This window comes from Antedon bifida, chromosome 5, assembly GCF_963402885.1.
Source record: "Antedon bifida chromosome 5, ecAntBifi1.1, whole genome shotgun sequence".
Classification (NCBI taxonomy): domain Eukaryota; kingdom Metazoa; phylum Echinodermata; class Crinoidea; order Comatulida; family Antedonidae; genus Antedon; species Antedon bifida.
In genome coordinates, this window is record NC_136230.1 from 6,154,179 (window position 1) to 6,175,471 (window position 21,293).

The 21,293-nt window shown below is 31.8% G+C and overlaps 2 protein-coding genes across 5 annotated transcripts in view; one reads left to right on the forward strand and one right to left on the reverse strand.

Moving 5' to 3' along the window:
* LOC144843097 (uncharacterized) overlaps positions 1–6,739 on the reverse strand; it is a 62,776-nt gene extending 56,037 nt beyond the window's left edge. For 3 of the 4 annotated variants that reach the window (XM_078699798.1, XM_078699795.1, XM_078699794.1), the window contains exon 1: positions 6,215–6,738. In XM_078699798.1, coding sequence (XP_078555924.1) covers positions 6,215–6,436 — 222 coding nt within the window. In that variant the 5' untranslated portion in view covers positions 6,437–6,738. Of the gene's footprint in view, positions 1–6,214 lie in introns of all 4 variants that reach the window. The other variant, XM_078699793.1, reaches the window with a different exon arrangement.
* The window catches only part of LOC144843094 (uncharacterized), an 89,219-nt gene extending 74,391 nt beyond the window's left edge, over positions 1–14,828 (forward strand). The window contains exon 14 of the transcript XR_013612225.1: positions 14,797–14,828. The gene's annotated coding sequence lies outside the window, so the exon portion shown is untranslated. The remainder of the gene's footprint in view (positions 1–14,796) is intronic.
* Positions 14,829–21,293: the final 6,465 nt, after the last annotated feature.

The following is a 21,293-nucleotide window of genomic DNA, read 5'->3' on the forward strand; positions in this document are numbered from 1 at the left end:
CTAAACGAGCACACCCCACATAAATTTTAATCTATCGAGCGAGTGATGCATAAACTTCTCATGCACTCCCTTGTGGGAATCGCGATTAGTTACAGAAGTTTGAATTTGATTCCTAAGAGAGAGCATGGATATCACGGATGAACACATACATACGTGCATCTGCTACAGGGACACAACAGACAATGCAACAGAACTTGCAAAAGTTCAACATATTTAAATGCTGTCTGGAAAAATATGGTTTAAACAATAGGCTCCCAGAACTACTGTAGTCCACTGCATACAGGAGTACCAATTTGAAAGGTCCAGGTTCTTATCTAATTTGAATACAGTTTTTCAATAAACCTCATATTCACCAATTATTTTTAAATGCAATTTTTGTTTCTACAAATGGCGTTAATTCAAACAAAAGTTTAAAATCAAAACTTTTTAGGCATGAGTGTCTGCAATAGCATTTTTAACAGTGATGTCTATGAGGGTGTCATTTTATATTGTCTCTGAAGCAAGAGGGGTACAAAGAAGTTGAATCCTATTAGTGCAATAAATAAATACCTCCATGCTAGAGCATACCAACGTACCATCATGCAGATTTCTCACCAAATAACAAACAAATTCTCATTTTTAAATAACTAACAAAGGCTTTAAAGCTCTGTATACATAATTATCAAACTGGTTTGACAAAAAAGTGTGATGTACCCAAATATGGTAGTGATACCCCAAATATGGCAGTGATATGATGTCATCATGTCCATGGGCACATCACATTTTTCTGTCACATAAAGTTTGATAGTGCAGACAGAGCTTAAGGATGAAATTCTTATATTTAAAAAAAAAATATCTTTTACTTTTCATAAACATTGCATAATTGATATAATGCTTTAAAAATGCAAACATACTTGTCTAGTATTGTACATTATTCTAGTTTGAATCTAAAAATAGTTATAAAATATTAAAAAATCAATACAATAAAATCTTTCGTCACAAAACACAAAATAATATTAACCTATTATTAAAATAGACTTCCGAATGTGGAGTGTTATGTAAATATATTACAAAGAAACGGACAGCTGAATGTATAGTGTCAGGACATATTTGAATAACAGAAATCAATAGAGATGAATTGGAATATTATGTGTAAATTTCATCGGCTGAACTTTGATGTTGACTTTAAGATGGATGCCAATTAGCGATGAAACTTTGGCTAAGGAGACGGCATGCAAGGTTTGTTCATTTGGCTACCGGTAATGACGCCGTGATATCTGGGTTACTAGGCTAATATGGCGAGGTTCACAAAAGGCGGTGTCGTCATTCTGATCGGCTTTACTTTGGGAGAAGGGGTATTGGAATTATAAAATCTACATTATGAAGTCAATTCAATTAAAAAATTTACATAATATAAAATGGTAAACAAATAATATACTTTATTACATTATTATTATTAATTTGTTAATTCTTTCATTAAATAAAATATAGTTTTATGGTACCATATTAGTACTGAACAACAGTTGCATATGTTTGCAGTAGCAAGGATAAACTTAATTCCTTGACATTGCTTTGACTTGAGGATGACACTAAACTGTATCCTAATATTAATTAAACATTTTCACTGAATGGTTACATTTTAATTAACAGAACATCCTTCCATTAGAGATATGTACATCAAAATAAAGTAAAGCATAGGAAATAATAAAATGGTTAACTTTGATAAAGGTTTCATGAAATTGTGGTTCTCCAGTAATTCTTTGTCAATTAGAAATCATTTTTTTTTTCATATTTGTTATTTTTTTTTGTTTCAAAATAGTTTTAGACTTGTACTGTACAAATCTCTCTCAGTTACAACTATGGAGACTTGATGTTATATATTTTCGCAGATAAGCCACAAGATTCTCAAATGCAAATATGGCAGTATCAAGTCCAAAGTGTGTAATACAGTGTCACATGAAATCAAATGTGGTGCCTGTATTAATTGTTAAGGTTAGGTTTTAGGCGTCAGGCATCACATGTGATATATGTGACAGTGTATTACAGAATTTGCCTATAATACTAGACATAGATACAGTACTGAGAATTGTCTAGATAAACGGAAAACATTACTATCTAAAAAACTTTCTCTGATGATAGACAAACTGAACAAACATTTAAATTCCTTCCATACAATTTTCCCCAAAACTTTTATACAAAATAAAACAGATGCCATTTCTACCTGAATCCACAAACACAGTGCTTATGAAGACACTGTACAGCTGCAGAGACTGCTGTAACCTAGATACAAAAACTATCAAATCGTATTCTTGCATTCAAGTTAAATATAAACCACAAATATTGCTGTTTTTTCAACCAAAGGAAACTATGTTTGGCAACGGTACTTAAAATTTACCATTTGTTGAAAGAGGCTAAATTATAAGTATGTCTGTTGGGTTAGATTCAATATGAGACAATTTTTCTGTGAATGGATGACAAAAACAGTGATTTAACAATTCCATTGCCCAATTGTTCTAGCTGGGACTAACCACTTGATGTATGGAATACAGTACTGCACCTTTAGTAGATGAACATTTTGGGAGGAAACAATGAGATAACTAGAGGCTAAACTTTAAGAAATATGTTGGGGATAGAAAGAGGAAGATAATGATCAAAAAGATAAATACTAGTATTTTAATATGTGTAGTGAAGAAAAAGGATGATGAGGACAGAAAGAGATAGAAAATATAAGAGATTTCAAGTATTGAGGGAATGATTCATGGGACAGGAAGACATGAGGGAATGCAATAATCAAAGATAAATACTAGTACTTGAATAGATGTAGAAGGAAGAGAGGATGATGTGAAGGACAGAAAGAGATAGAAAATATAGTATATTTCAATTCAATTTATTGATAGATGTAGTGAGTGAAGAGGATGCAGAAGAAATGAATAAAGAGATTTTAAACACTAAAATTGATGTACTGTACTTAGTGACAAGACGAGATGGAAAAAGAGAAAAAACAAGATTCAAATTTTAATAGTAGAATGAGGAAAGATGATGCAGAGGACAGAAAAAATTGAAAGAAAATGACTGGCTGTGATTGTAAGCCTTGTATTAGTTGCATCTGCAGGAAACTGTAACCTAGATATTATAAAGAACTAGATTCTGTTAATTAATGAAATCAGTGATTTCTGACACAGAAGCAACTTTATATGAGTCAGCAAAAGTCTCCAATTAAATTCAACTTAAGTAATATGACACTATAACATCATACTGGGTATGATATAACATTACAATTAAGTAGTTTATTAATAAATTGGGAATATTTTCCCCCATTACCTATCTGTTACCTACAGATACAGTAGTTACCTATATACAGAACTGTATTCTGTAGATATCCTAGATACATTCAACTATCCTAATACCAGACACCCTTTACTGTAGGCTGGCCTAATATGTCTGGTTTTTCCAAATTTCTGAGATTCTGAATGTGTTTTTAATGGTAAACAAGAATTTGGCACCTTTTAGACCTAAAAAATATGGTTTTGGTAGAGCACATTCGGAATAGGAACAGGAATTTCTGAAAGACCAGAAATATTTGGCCAGACCAAGGGTGTCCAATATTGGGAGAGTTTACTGTATTCACTTATGTGCTTGTCAGTATTATAAGACAAAGGTTTGTACTGTATGTAACAATATTAAGACCATGTTGTATGTAACCATAGAGATATATCACTATAATATCTCTATGATCTAACAATGTTATATATATTGCTGAATAAATGTGAATTGAAAGTTAGGGTTTATTTTTCATAAAGTAACCTTTTGTAGAAAAAAAAACTTGGGTGGATTGGTTGTGGTATATAGCAAATCAGAGGATAAGGAAAGATGATTATCAACATACCTTTAAATCCACTAAATCTCCCTATCTGATCATTTCAATTGATAACGGTGCCATTACATGTCACGTGCAATGACAGATCAGAGGTCTTCAAACCAGCATGGAACGTTATATCGGATTTCAAAAACGCCATCTTGTATTTAGAATTCGTTATGAGATGATTCCAAATTAGCAACATCAATTTAGCAATTGTTTACTAATTTTGCACACATTGTGTTTACATTGATGGAGTTGCCTAGTAACATTAACAATGTATGTTGAAAATATTAAAATTATTAAATTAATGCAGTAGAAAGGTTAATTTTTCAGAATAGGAATACAATATGGCGTCATCTTCAATCAGGTCACTGTGACCTTAAACCAATTAACATATTCATGGTCAATTACAAATGTCGCGAATGATAATTATTACATCAAAGTTGAATCAATCATAAAATAATGAAGATGAGATTGATTTACAGTTGATATTTAACACCTAGCACTCTACACAGATGATACTGTAGCTTGTATTAAGCACTACTCACGATAATAAGCACAGCACTTAAGCCCTAATTTAAGCATGTGGATTGGTGTATTACAGTACAATATTAGTTGATATCTACGACTGCAACATGATTTATTCATACAAACTAGTGTCGTGTCGTTTATGAATAACAACACATTAGATAGGAAATGGTTTTATTGTTCTAGCCTGTCATGACTCCGATCAACAAGCCTGCACAAAATGAGTCATTTTTTTTCCAACCTATTATTATTAATAATGCAAATTAAGAGTTTGATTAAATAAAAAATAATTCTACAGACAGTTATTTATGTGCAATAGCATTTCATAGTTATATTTCTCCATGTTTTTCGTCATGTATACTTGTGTGACACCAGACCGAATAAACACTACATGCTATAATAAATATAGTAGTACCAAATGCGCCTAGGTTTAGGGTGCTAATACAATTTAGTAATCTAGTAAGGTTTAGTTTCATTTTATATTTAGAAGTGAGGTTGATTATTTAGAGGTTATGCCTAGTCTGGGTCTGAATACATAAGTAGCTCTTTACTAATAGGATAAGGACTATAAACCATAGGTTCAATTTACAGTACACAAAATGATCATGTGAACCTAGTACATCTTTCAAGACGAATAGGGGGTTATCCTGTTGTACTAGTACACACACAGCCACTGTCACACACAGCCACTACTTAAAAGTAGGCCTCCTACCTAAAGTACTTCTGTAATAATCAATTTGTTGATTGTGGAACTTACAATGATGAAGATCGGGCACATGGATTATACTAACTGTATTTATAGTGAAGAAAGAATTGCATTATCAAATTTGGTTAAATTCTATTTTTAACTACAGTACGATCTCTAGAATCTATGTCATTACTCAGTCATCATTCTTAACAGTAGGCTTTTAAAAAACAAATGTGAGTAAACATTTGAAACTAATTTAATTATAATTGTTACCTAGTCTGTAAGATATTGATATGACTATAAAAGAGGACAAACTGCTGATTTTGTGAGTTTTCTTTGACAAATCTCTGTCTGAGATCTCACTATGGGTCTTTTATCAGAATATGGCAGATTACTACTTTACAGTACTATCATCAATGATTTTTTTATGACTTCATATATTATATCTGTTTATATACATTCTGCTACAGTATTAACAATGGAATTCATGTTTATTTAATGTTCAGTATCGTTTATTTTAATGTTCAATATCGTTTATTTTAAAGCATGTTTCTCCGTAGAGATTTAAACAGAAATTGGTTAATGATATTGATGGTCCTTATACACATTCTTTATTTGTCATATGAACAAGGGGTCTTGGTTTCCCCCCCAGAAAAGGGATTCCAAGAATCCCTTCGATCACCTCTCAATATGCTGAGAGGCCATTATTTGGCAATGAAAGGATCTCCTATTAAAACCACGGTTTTAGCAAGAATTGAACATGACAAGGCTCTACAAAGAAAAGTAATGCTATAGAAGTTCAGACCTGCCAACTCACTCACTCGATTTTGTTGAGTGTCACCAGAAATAATAATACAACATATTCCTATACTGTTACTATACTGTAGACGAACCTAATTGGTACCTTTCTTCCATTGCTGGATTCAATGTTAAAGTGGGTATACCCTTTTTAAGGGATTTAAAAAAAAAAAAATACTAAATGACACTGACAGTATGAATGCATAGTACTGTACTGTATATTAATGGTAATATAGTTTAATGTTAATGATTTATATACGAGGTTAATAATTTTATAATTTTTTTAACAAGTTGCTGATGGAACAGATTATTAACAAGTGCAGTCAAGCAAAACTGACAGTAAAATGGAAAACAATACCGACCTGAATTTCCTCCCAAGCAATCTCTCCGCAGTGATAAACCTTCCCGTCTCTGTAATACATTCCGTTTGTTGATAGAGAACTTAGGCCTAGCCAAGAAAACCTAAGCCTGTCAAGCTCTACAGATTCTTCAGGAGAATCTTGCAATTTGCAGGCAAACACGCCAGAACTTGACTGCTCCATGATCAGGCTGAGAATAAATGGCCTCAGCCGACTTGAAACCATGTGTAGAACAGACCTGCATTATTGATTTCCCGACGGCTTGTTCAACTTGCAAATAATTTTTATAGATTCTATGATTCTAATAACGTAGCTGCTGACTAATACATTAGAGAATAGATAGGCCTACTGCTGTGTGCTGCTTTACGGCCTAACGCTGTTTCTCATTCACTCTGGGTCTAAACCATATTACTAACACATTCAGGCCTATACAAGTTCTACAACAGATAATGGAAGAGTCTACAAATTAATAGTTAAACTACAGTTCACTCGGAAGTTTAGAAGTTCTCAAATCACTAAGCAATGATCTTTTAATGAGTGTCCTAAGGGAAATTCCACGCATAGAACAAAGGAATACAAATATTAATTCCTGTCAATTAAAGCATATATTTTCGTTACCTTTTGATAGCTCAGTGATTTAATTTTATGTAAAACATTAAAGTGTAGCAAATGTATGATTACTGGAGTCTTAAAAGCTGTATACACAATCAAACTTTATGTGACAAAAATGTGATGTACCCATGGACATGATGATGTCATATCACTACCATATTTGGGTATATCACTACCATATTTGGGCACATCACACTTTTTTTGTCAAACTAGTTTGATAGAGTAGACAGAGCTTTAAGGGGCTAGGGATGAGTTGGGATCTGTGTACAAAATTGGGAAAAATTAGGGGATAATTATACTCAGATATTTATTATGGAATTTTACCAAAGTCTAGTGTCTTAACTATACTTGGCCATGATGTATGGTCAGTCCGTATTTTTTAAATTATGTTTTATTTTTAATTTATTATAAAAAAAATACATGTAGAACAATGCAATTCTTTTTTTTTACACTATCTTCATAAGACAGTTGGGTTCTTTTAACAAATTTCATTTTCATTCTTTCAACGAAAGAACAAAGTTGACCTTTAATCTGTACTAGTTATTGCACGGTACCGAATGGAAATTGCAATTAATACTGTGTGCACACCTCTTTTTGTTTTATTTAAAATTGACCATTAAGAAGTTGATTTATTGTTTGGAAAAGTTTGCAAGACTTTGGTATTATACATTGATAATTTTACTTAATAATTACACAACTTTTTTTTTTCTGTATGTAATTTTAGATTAGGCTACATTTATGGTACATCCGTACTGTATACATTAATAATTATACTTTTGATAATTACACATTTTTTATATATAGCTAGCAATGAAAAAAACAAGGTTATATGGTTTTTGAAAAAAACAAGGTTATATGGTTTTTAAAAAAACCAGGCCATAATTAAAATCTTTGGTTGAGCAACTATTTTTGTATTAACGACGTGGCCCATTTTAAAGAGGAAAACAGATAACAGGACCGATCGGAGGTAATATTACATCGATCAGATTTATAGAGTGTTGGCCATTGAGTGCCATATTTGGGGGTTACCATATATATAGGGCCATAGATGGAAATATCATTTTATACCAAATTTATTTAAAAAGAATACCTCATTAAACAACGATTTATCAAACAGTCTTTTCATTGTCGATATAAAGTTTGCAGTACACCACGTATATTAGTTCTGAAAAGAACTGTTGAGTTTTCTCGACGTTTCGATCAATATGCTTTGATCATCCTCAGGAGTGAGAATCATTGTCCTTTTACTATTTATAGCATTTAAAATACGTCTTTCATTTTGATTACAATACAATGCACTTTTCCAGAAGTTATCGGTGCCACTAACTGTAAAGCTCTGTCTACACTATCAAAATGTGATGTGCCCATATATGGACATGATGATGTCATATCATTACCATATTTAAGCATACCACTACCATATTTGGGCACATCACACTTTTTTTTTGTAAAACTAGTATGATAGTGTAGACAGAGCTTTATGCCTATTTCAACTAAAAACGTATATTCCATGAGCTATAAAAACTGCTGACAATAATAATCAAATTTCAATCCCAGACGGAAATGTGTTAACAGTATTTGGAACAAAGGCCAACAGACCTACAAAATGCAGTCTACAAACAGATATACTGAAAGTAAATTAATTAGCACTAGACGGCACTGATCAAATTAATAATGCTAGGAATTTAATTTTAAAGGGACAGCGTACTGTACTACCAAGGTCAATATCACAGATAGTCAAAAAAGTTTATAGAATGCTAGGTTAGAATGTCCCTTTAATACAGGTCTTTCTTCCAATTAAAGACCATATTTGGGCTCAGGGTTTAAAATTAACTTTACAGTAGAAATTTAAAGGGACAATGTACTAGTATGATGAACATTATTACAGCTACAGTATTAAAGTACTATATAACCAAAGTATGAAGATTAAAGTGTTTGAATTTCTCAGGTTTTCCCTCGAAAAAACATTTTTTTGACCTCAATTTTTAAGTCACAGTAGCAACTTAACTAGACCAATCTAACAGCTGGTATATAATCAAGGTTTAAAGAATGCTGTGATAGAATGTCCCTTTAATACAGGTCTTTCCTCCAATTATAGACTATATTTGGGCTCATAATTTTAATTAATTTACAATAGGAATTTAAATGGACAACTAGATATATTCAAGGTTTTATGTTTAAAGTTTAAATAATGGAATAATAATTTATACATATTCCTAGTTGCAATTCAACCTACCTGTAAGAGTTATTCAATTAATGTTTAACATGCAAATTTATTCCAATTTATGTTTCTAAAATGAATCATCCATATTTTTCATCATCAGATTTTCTACTGATCATAATAGACTTGTGCGTGTATGGAATTCCTAATATAAAAATAAATACTTCAATCTTGTTTGATGTGTTTGTATATTGATAATTTTATGCAAATTTATTCAAATTTATGTTTCTAAAATGAAACACAAATATTTTTTATTATCAGATATTCTACTGTATGATATAAATATATTCCTGTCATAAATAATGAAATACTTTATGAAATGTTTAATGTAATCATTTTAATAATTTAATGTACAGTATTAATGCAAATAGCTTGATTTTGCGAGAAACGTCATTGCACAATGCATGAATATAAAGGTTTGATAGCAAATGTCACAACGTGTACGTACAAACAACAAATCATGTTTCTGCGCATCGTGACGTTTACTCCCAAATCCTTCCAACCATACGTCACGCACGATATTTGTGATAAAGCTTATTATCAAAATTACTGTATGCCAGTTTACTATAGATTAGGCTACATTATAGTACATCAGTATGTTATTATTACTATCAACCTACAAGTTCAGAATTAATTTATTTAAATAATCTATTTTAATGAAAAAAATATAAGAACTTGCAGTGCACTTGGCAGTTATCCACACTGAAATTACAAATGAAAACTATAGAGGGCAGCAAACACAATTTTTACTTCACAAATTTCAAAAAGGAAAAATTGCAAATTGACAAAATATACTTTTTACCTGTATACAGTCTGATCATAATTTCTAACCTAAAATGTAATTAATTAATTTTTTCTAAAATTAATGTGGTGGTCCGGCGACTAACTTGACCATTACAAATTGTCATGTATTTGTGTGGGAGATTATTCTGACCTAGTCAGTTAGTTTTTTTCGTTAACAAGTATTTAGTGAACAGAAAATTATTTAGTACATATCGCAAAATCCTCAATTATCCCAGAGCACCACCAATTTTGTGCAAAGTTATCATAGATTTGAGAAAAGTACAGGGTTGAACCTTGTGAATTTTCGTAAAGGGTCTATCACATCTGTTCCTGCACGGTTCCAGCGCCGGCAAATCAAATGGAACGTCAATGTTTTGTTTTAACGCGGATACGTGCATATTAATAGGCGCATAGCCGTGTAGCGCGTCGTGGTAACAGAACATTAACGTTAAATTTACCGGACCGGAACCATGCCGGAACATGTGAGAAACAACCTTAACCAATAGAAAATAGTAACAATTTATATACAGATATGCTGATAAATAAATATTTCGGCAAATCAATAATTCACCACCTGAGGCAAGAGAGTTTTATACACTTGATACTTTTTCTGACGCATAATATAATTGAATATATAATATGATACGCAGTTACATTACACACTGATAGTTTGTGACACAACGCTTTCAGATATTCCAGGTTACTTACAACTGGGTCATTTTTCATCAAATGATCACCTTTAACATTTTCACAACATTCTATGGTCAGGACAGAAATTTAATTCATGACCTTATCGAACAAAATCAGTATTTTGCTAATAAATCTTTAGAGGTTGCTTTCTGGTAAACCTATTGCCTCATCCTTCAAATGGGATATTAAGCTGATGGTGCGTGTACACAAGACATACAGGGGTCATTCCCTGGCGACGACCAAGGACATATCGATTGACCAGACCTACGTTGGTCATTGGTCATTGCAAATCGAATCAAAAGACACCGAATATCTACTGTATAATCAAGTAATGGTAAAAAGGTTTTACATTTTTTTTATCTATCGCTCCTGTAAAAAACAGTTGGGACTACAGTAGATTAAAATAAAATCTATTAGAAAACAAATTCATCTGCGACACAAAAACAGTAGAAATAATATTATCATAGATATCAGACGAAGGTCAGGCTTGAATAAAAGTTGCTGGTCTAATTAAAGCAATACAATTTTGTACAGTATTATTTGTGTAAATTCATAAATATTGACATTTTGAGACCTTGATATTAACTTATGATGGTTGGTAGGGCCTGGGAAACAGGTTACTAACAAAAACATAGCTCATGTATGTCCATTCAACACACCTAAAACATCCTGATGTATACATTCTACAATCTAACAACAGGACACTGAGCTCGCCTTGGCAAGGTCATAACAGTCCTTTGATCTTATGTCTGGCTGCGACAAATACCACAGTACTGTACTATGTACATATTCTCCACGGTGCACGGTGTACAGTATGGGGGCATGGAACTGATCGTGTCAGAGCCACAGATAAATCCTTTGATCTCCAGAGCTCAGCATTCTGCCTTGGTCTACAGTTGTTTCCAGAGGTCCCAAGTTGGAAAAATGAAATATTAGGCAACATTAGCGTGACCAAAAATAGAGGGCGCTATAATAACCAAACATATTAATACAAATTACACATTAGCCTTGTGTTGGAATTGTAATCAAAATCGTCACAATTTTTGGGAGGTGAAAATCTGCCCTAAAATTAAAAACCAAGAGAACCTGTGGGACCTCTGATTGCAAAATCTTGTATGAGGATGTACAAAATTTACATAATTTATAACAACCACACTGTGGATTCACTGGACTTTCATAGTACCATTAAATTGAGTCCAGATAAGCAATTCTATTGCACCTACTGCAGTAATCAAAAAACAAAAAAAGAAACCAGGACATACAGCGTACCATTAAACAATAAGAAAAATCATAGGCCAATATAAAATTTCAACAACACCCTAGAAAATATTTACATATTGAATTCTATTTTGACAGGTTACTATACACAGAAGCTTTTAATGACTTGATAAACAAACTATAAAACTAGATTTCTTGGTTTCAAAATATTGTACTAATACTATACATTTTATAAAATGCACAACCCTACTGTACCTTGTTATATCTTGTTTACCTCTTATCTCCAACGCTACCATATGCTGTATCAAACCAGTAAATCACGTTCAGAATAGACCTGTAGTGTCTAAACACACTGGAGTATTTGCAAAGCAATATCCTGTATTAATAGAAATCAACGGCAAGGTTTCTGCCTAACTGATCTGCTAAACATAGCTAACATGTAACTTTTCCACTCTGATGACACCAACACAAAAGAACAAGTGAAGCACATGTGAAGGTGCCTGGCCGTCAACTCAAAAAGTTCAATTGACCTTTATGAACATTTAATCGACCTCTCAATCAAAATATAATTACATTTTGTATATTACCTGTAGATTTAATTGCTAGATTTGATTTACTATATTTTCTTATCAATGAAATCAAAATGAAGCAGTGTTTGGTAATGATTATTGGGAACCCCTACAATTAAATGGAATGATCCATCTTCCCCCTGATACCAAATCAAACGTTGATTACATAGTATACTGTACACCTGCAGTTTACATTTCTACTATATTTCCTATCAATAAAAATCAATAAAGTAAAGATAGCTTTTTGTATTGCATCTGGATAAACAAACATTGGCAATGACTCAAAATGTAATACAATGGAAACCCCCATTAAAATTTGAATGGTCCATCTTCCCCTGACACCAAATCAAATGTTGATTACATAGCATACACCTGCAGTTTACTTTGCTAGGTATTTCCTATCAATAACATTCAATGAAGTAAGATAGCTTTATCCGTATTGTATCTGGATAAATCAACATTGGCAATGACTCAAAATGTAATACAATGGAAACCCCCATTAAAAAGTAGCAAAGTCCACCAATGAACCAGGTAAGATTTGTGTTTATGATCATCACACTGATGGATTATGATCTCAGATAAAACAAAATTAGGTTGATATTGATTTGTGCTTCACATAATTATATTATCTTTTGTTATTAAATGGAAAGTTAATTTAATGACATCAATAAATCTTAATTAAACAGGTGTTCATTTTGTTGCTTTATCCTGTTTGTAATTGTTAAGTGAATGATTGTGTTTTTCAATCAATTATTTGAGGAACGGTTACATTGATTCTTTTTATATATAATATTAGTAAATACTTATATTTGAATGTTTAGACATAAACAGATTCCAGGCCTTGTCTTTTGAAAAGTATAGGTGTGCTACAAATTGCACTCCTCAATACATTCAGGGATGCTGTAGGTGTGCTGTTTGGTGTGTAGAAGTTTACCAAAATTAAGCGTGTTGTAAATCGCACACCTCAAGGGCAGTTTAGGAGTGTGTTAGGTGAGTGATCGCACTTGCTCGCCTTAAAAGACAAGGCCTGAAGTTCATATCCCGATACCGAATGAATTTCATCATGAAATCTATGGGGATATCCATTGAGATCTACTATATTAGAAAATAATTGGCTTTTCTAGAAAACATAGAAAATAATATTTAATACTGTGTTTTATTTAATACAATGTTTGAGTATATTCCTACTCCTTAATTTACTTTACCAAATAACTTGGGACACAAGACTTTGATAAATTCATCGCCAATATCAAATAGTCTAAAGCCACCCACTAATTTTGCCAAATTCCCAAAAACTATTGGTCATACACGGAAAAACTAAATTGGATAAAACTTGATAAACAAGTACACTGATCACCTCTTCATAGCTGCTCTAACACCATGAAAAGAATACAATTTAAAAACATGTATCTTTCCTGTCTTCACATCACAGCTAAGCCTGCTTACATCATAGCAGTATGCGTAAGAGTATCAGATAATACTAAAAAGATAGGAAGTGATCCGCACTGACCAATTGTCTCAAGTGTTGAGTATAATGGACAACCAAGTTGTCAATGGTCAGCTGAACATTATGACAAGCTTTTGATAAAACAATTTATCATATATTATTGTGTGTACAATTTATTACCAAAGATCTTATCGGCTGACAGGAAGCTACATGTTTCTCCACGGAAGGGCTCACAGTAGACATGCATGGGTGCAGCCAGAAAGTACTTCTGTTTTTAAAAGGGTGCGCTTTAGTTTTAATGCGCATATTATGAAATTATGCTCGGACATAGGCGAGATCATGAAAGTCAATCAAAATATTGTACGATTTATACTGTATTTAATATGCTGTCAAGTGTGTACATTGTATACTTTACAGAACATATCCAGGTACAGTAATAATACTTTCTAGAGTAGTAGAGCCCCTATTCAGGGTACACCTATATTAGGGACATTTTGTTATGAAACGAATGAGATAAAATATGTTTTAACATGGCCAACTAATCTATAATAGAGGACTAATCAGTAAACCAACCTACACTTTAATACCAATACTGTAGGTAGTACTAGTAATACTGTAAACCCATTAATAAATTCCGAATTGATTTTGGTATGACACTATCCCAGCAGGCAAGTAGTCTGAATGGCATCATATTGAACCATGGCACCATCGATAAATGGATCCACAACAAGAGTTCCTGTGGCTTTGCGGATTAGGTTTCATCAAACTTACAGGTTTTCTTATCCCGATTGAAAATCTTGGAATCGCGCTTGCAGCTGTCACAAACCAATATCAATACGACTATGTAACAAATTTTGGCATGGCAACAATCAATCATCAATGAACATTAGTTGGCAATGAGGTTGGATGTTTTCCAAACTTTTCTTTTTTTATCAATGATAGTTAATAAAAATGTAAAATGTGTGTATGGTTATTAAATACAAATTAATATAGGTTAGGTATACTGTAAATTCATTCTATTGTAATTTCTTTTTATTCTGCTAAGACTCTGTCTACACTATCAAACTAGTTTGACAACAATTGTGACATGCCCAAATATGGTAGTCATATCCATATATAGTATGGGCACATCACATTTTTTGTCACAAAGTTTTATAGTGTACACAGAGCTTAAGATTAATAATCAAGGTAAAACAATGGAATATTTATATTACATTTCCAAAAAAATATTATAGTATTTGAGATTGTCAATGTCATACATTTGTAATTTATGTGCATAAAGAAATATTCAATATCACTTTATAATTTATTTTGGCCAGTTATCAAACTGAAACAAATGAATATTTCTGTGTTTCATCATAATAAATGAAATTGATAAGAGCATTTACTGCGGTAAGTTATCAATGATGTTCAATAAAAACCAGATTACAAAAAAAATATTTGGTTGATTTTAATATAAAAATGATTTGTTACAGTATTTTACCATTTTTTAATTACTTTGATAACAAATTGATTGTTAATTATTAATTGAATTCTGATTGATAAAAAAAAATGTGATTGTTTAAAAACTAAGAAGTGACAGTGTTATCTTTAGCAATCATTATAATTTTTTTCAATTTCCTATTTCATAATTTCCGTTTAATTTTCCTAAGATGTTTTTTATCTCTTTATTTAAATTAATTCAAACACAACCTTTTGAACTCAACTGCTCAATAAAATATTATTAATAAGAAAATCCAATATCCACACTAAACTGTATAGTACTACAAAGATTGCATTTTTATAAGTATACAAGGTACCTGCTCTCATTTTTCCGATTGCTTCTGATACTAGAATTTATCATTGGTGATGAGGAATAGTGTATTTATGATAATGATATTGTTGATAATTATGATGATATTTTTAATGATGAGGACGAACATTGATAAATTTAATGTCAAATGACGACAATAAAAAAAGAAAGGGTTTCATTTTTGCAGGTGAACATTTTTATTTTGCCAAAAATAGGGTGGGTGGGGGGGGGGGGGGGGGTGGTGCATCCCCCTAATCCCTTTATTGTAGATGTGCCTTTACTGTAGATGATGGTGGTGGATGTGCTACTAAACAAGAATTTCATGTGTAGTGACTATGTCTTAACAATGCAAACTGGGCTGGTACAGTAATACTAATACATTGATATTAAATATGGTTTCTGCACATTATCATATAATAAATTTAGAATGTAATGACTATAGATAATATGACAATATTCTAGTGGTTGCCTCATCATTTTGCTATACTGCTCAAATCAATCCAATAACATACACTTTTTCTAAATATTCCATGCTCAATTTAGTAAGTTAATGAGATGGAGCATAGATTAAGAAAGGATTAATATATAGCAGGACACCCACTACAATCAGTATGCATCACACCCACACCACAAGCACAGTGTCAGTTGTTTAGTTGAACATTGTGAATTTAACAATATAAAATATATGTATTGCTTACAAGTTAAATGTCTAAAAATAATATGTTTTATTTTACTTAAAATGTAAAAAATTAGAAAATATTAAATTTTATATTATAATTTATATAGATTAATATTCAAAAGGGGCGCCTTGACAAGAAAATCACAACACCTGAAAGAAAAATAACGATTTTATAATATATTATTTCCTATTTAATTGGTTATATCTGAAATAATCTAATGGAAAACTGACCATGCGGCAAAAATTTGACTGTAAAAATAGATCTACAGTACAGTAAGCATTAAGTCTGTAATTGCATTGGAAAGGCAGAGACGAATATAGAACGATTCATGTCATTTTGTTCTTGGCTTAACTCAAAATCGCATTTTCACATCATTGTTAAATGCTCTTTTTGCACTCCATACGATTTTTCTCCATAATGAGTACATTTAAAGTTACTGTTAAAATTGGAGAAGCACAATCATGAAGGAATGGTACACAGTACAATTTAATGTCAATCTAAAATACACACATACAATTATCATGTTAATACTCATTTTGCACTTCATACTTGCCATGTTCTAATGCACACCAATGGGAAATAGACATTTATGCTCGTAATGAGTGCCATACTTTATGAAAGAGTGTTGACATTTCTAATGCATAATTCGGGAATATCGGCTGATAAGAAAGCGCTTTAAAATTAGAGTAAGCACAATCACGAAGGAATGGTACACAGTACAATTTAATGTCAAGTTAGACAACTTCTAAAATACACATACAATGAATTATCATATTAATACTTATTTTGCACTTCATACTTGATATGTTCTAATTCAAACCAATGGGGGATAGACATTTATGCTCCTAATGAGTGCCATACTTTATGAAAGAGTGTTGACATTTCTAATGCATAAGTCGGGAAGATCGGCTGATGAGAAAGCACAATTATCATGTTGTTAAGTGGATGTGAAAGTTGATGAACGCATAAACAAGCAGTGAATTTAACGTGCCGCAATTTGTATTTATCTCACGCTCAACGATTGCCAATCATTCCAAGGAAAATTAATGTAACTATATATTACAATTATTGTAATGAATATTCTTTGAGTTATGAATATGAAATGAAATTAAATGAAAGTTTGACGGGTGGCAGAGTATAACACAGATGCTAAATTTAAGAAATAAAAAAGGCAGTAATTTTTTGTTTTTAAGGTACATTTTTACTATTGTAATTGTACCAAATAAGGCCAAATAAAGAAAATGTATAGTTTCATAAGGATTTGAATTCCATGTTTTATGAGGGTCTTTACAATATTAGCTTTACAGTGATGTACATGCGAATGATATTTTCAATTCCAGTTGCTATTTATGCACCTCAGAACACTTGACGACCTCGATCATGCAATTGGTGTTGATTCTTTAATACATAACAACTTTTAAAAACATTTTCTTTGAAAAAATAAAAAATTGTAAAAAAGTTGTGCGTCTTCAAAATTTGATGAAGGAATGCAAAGAAGAAGAAATTTATTTATTTGGTCTAACTCTCTTATAAACACTTCTGTAATGGGTAAAGAATATAGAATATTTTAAGTGATGCTAGCAGTGGATAGTTACCAGTTTACAGTAGGCTATCATGATGATAAAACTCAGATTACTTTGTGACTGTTTACATCATCTGTTAATAAATCACAAGATTTCATTTAAATGTTATGTCTATCTTGAGCAGCTATAGCCAGTTACGCACGTCTCTTCTCAATTAAATTGTGATAATTTTCTCAGAAATACAGGCCTCGAAATTCACCCTAGCTCTGTACACTACTGTAGCTATTGCTATAGCCTACTAATACTACAGTATGTAGTAAAACATTTTGTGTAATTTCTAGTCGAAAATTTTAAACTAGCTAATGTTTGCGGGTTAAAACTGTTGACAAAAACAGTTAAATAGGCTCAGTTCAGTAGCAAAGGTACTTGAGATTTTATCTGCCAATTTCTGTGAATTAAAGTTTATTAATTTATACCATTAAACATTTGCTTGCCAAGCCTGCTACTAGTTGGTTTGTTCATTTTGCTAGTTAGACTAAAACTAGCCATGGTTTACTAGACCTATTGTACAGTAGTAGTTAAACAATTTAATTTCTAGCCATGAAAGTACAGTACGTAGCGCAACACGATGGAAAAATCTGCTAAAATTTCAAATAAAGCAGATTTAACTACATTCACTTTAACATCTAATGCTAAAAACATAACATATCAGTCATAATTCTAATTAAAAACCAAAGCTAATAAATGAACACATTATTCCCAGAAGTGATATTTAACTGATGAGACCAAATAATTATTATTAACCTAATATAGGCAATTGAAGACATACAGTACTGTATTGAAAACTAATGAGGTTTTCATAAATTAGACTAAACAAGGCTAAATATGGTACGCAACTAGTCAGTCAATTATGATTTGATCAGCCTATGGATGGAGTACTGCTCAGCAGTGCATTCTGCTGGTCTAAGATTAGCAGGTTGTTTCACCGTAAATGGAGCGCAGTCTGCACAAGTAAAAAACGTTAGCAAAAGGTGTTCGCTTGGAAGAAATTAAACAACCATATATAGTTAAAAAATCCACTGAGGGAAAAAAGCAATTCTGTAGAAAAAAATGCAATTCTGTGGAGAACTGTGGTAAAAGCTTTAAACAAAGATGGAAAGTCAGTGACAAAATGCCAAACTTTCACTTTCTTCACTTCACTATTTCTTTTCCATGGTTTTCGTTGTTTAACAAGCTATACCAAGAGAAGTATCTATAATGAATACATAGTGCAATTAGGTTGCAAGTTATAAACAAACACCTTGTTTTTTGTTGGGAAAACCCCCATGAAATTTGTTTTTTGTTGTTGGGAAAACCCCCATGAAACTTTAAATTTAAGCATTTTAGCCTACTGTATACCTCCATGATTTTAGATACGATTTAAAAAATATGTATTTTTAACCAAGATACAGTATACAGTGCAACATAGGCCTACTGTACATTGATTACAGTATAAATATATTATTATTTAACAGAATGTATCTGGTGCTTTTGGTGTACTCTACTTACTGTAAATGTTTGTCCAAAATTAAACGGTTGTTTTGTTTGTTTTTTTAAAGAAAATTACTGTGTATGAAAAATAATGTTTAATAGCGTCAACAGCACTACTACAATTCAATAGATTTCCCTGTAGTGATTTCAGGTTAAAGGTTCAATTATTATGGGGTGATGAGTACAGATTGACAACAATGATTTTATATAAAAATTATTATACCATTTTTGTAATGATTATTATAAATTAAACCAACTGACTCTGCTATGTTTCAGAATAATTATTTTTATAAGCTAAAAGTTTTATGCTTTGATTTTAGGTCTATTGGAGTTTCAATTTCAAATTGTTTAGTTGTTCATCACATGGAAAAACTACTGTAGGATTTCTCAATGAAGATTTTATTACAGTATGTTCTTCTCATACAATCATTGTTATGACAAAATACCTGTACCTAAAATATTATCACTTGATACTGTATATTACACAGGCACGATATAGACTGTAAAACCATTTAATACAAAAAAATAAAGAAAACCAAAAATATGAATATGAGATCAAGATTAAAAGAGGATTAATGTTAAAGATGATTTACTGGTAACAACTTAAAGGATAACATTGATGGTGAGTATTATGGAAAACCAGTGGCGTAACAGAGTGGGCAAGGGCCCCTAGTATAGCACTCAAAGGGGTCCTCAAATGCAGGGCAGTTTCATAGACTTCTCATGCTCAGAGGCCCTTAAGCTCTGGGGCTCCTCCGTTTAGCCAGTGAGCGCTGATAGACGTTACGCCAATGGAAACATGCAAAGTAATAAATTTACAATAGAAAAGAAGGAACAAAACGAGATACTGACTTAGCCACAGCAACCCTAATCCATCATTTAGAACCTATATAAGGGTACTGTACATTACACCTCTATAAATGGGACATTTTCCTGTGAATACTATGACTCACCACCCTAAATTAAGGGGACTCATATGTTGGGTTATTATGCGATCGCCTACAAATTTCAAAGCCTACAATATTTGGTTCAGTGACCTTCACTATCATACTGTACAGTTAGCCTATTTTATTTATTAAAATCATAGAATCCAATATTTAATTATAAATATATTGCACTCTCAGTATTTAACTAAATAATGGTTTATAGATTTAATTGGAAACTGGGATATATTACAGTAATACTGTATTATCAATACAGCAGTCTTTTTAATACTGTACTGTATTTACTGATGATTGATTAAAGTAACTAACAAACTCTAGAATGAACAAAACAGAAGAGATACAGAAAAATACCAGAAATAATACTGAAAAAAAAAATCATAAAATAAAAATATAAACTTACACTTTCTTGAGCCATCATGTTTATAATCCAAAATGAAGGCTAAACGAATAGATAACGTTACAATTTTACATATAAATATCGCAGAAGGGAATAATATTCTCACTGCCGACTTCTCAGTGACAGTGAGAGAAAGAAAATCAATGATGGAATTCCACTGTTTATTGTCTACCACTCAAAAGCTTTTGAAATGTAAACGAAGTAGAGTCAAATTCATAACACATCTATATTATAAATGATCGGCAATCAATCAGCTGATTATTGATTACACCGGTAACACATTATTATTATTACATGCATATTCAATAGCAACTAAAATTCAATAAAATATTTAATAAATTATGATGTATTCTAATCTATACCATTCAATGGTTTAAATCAGTAAACTATAAAAAATTAATTTTGTGATTTTATAGGCCCAATGTGGCCCTGGCCCTTATCTGGGAAACTGAGTGAAATATTGCCACTGAGGGAGCATGTTGAAAGATACATTTTTTTGCTTTAGGTATTAGCTTTCGTTCAAATCCTGCTGTTCACACTCAGCCATGTTGCTGGGTTTGAAGGGTTTAAAGCAAACCCCATTCAAAGTGCCCAGGAGGTCAGGTAGCAAAAATATAGTAAATAATGTAGGCCTAGCTCATGTGATCTGGCAGACAGTAAAGATATATCATGAGCA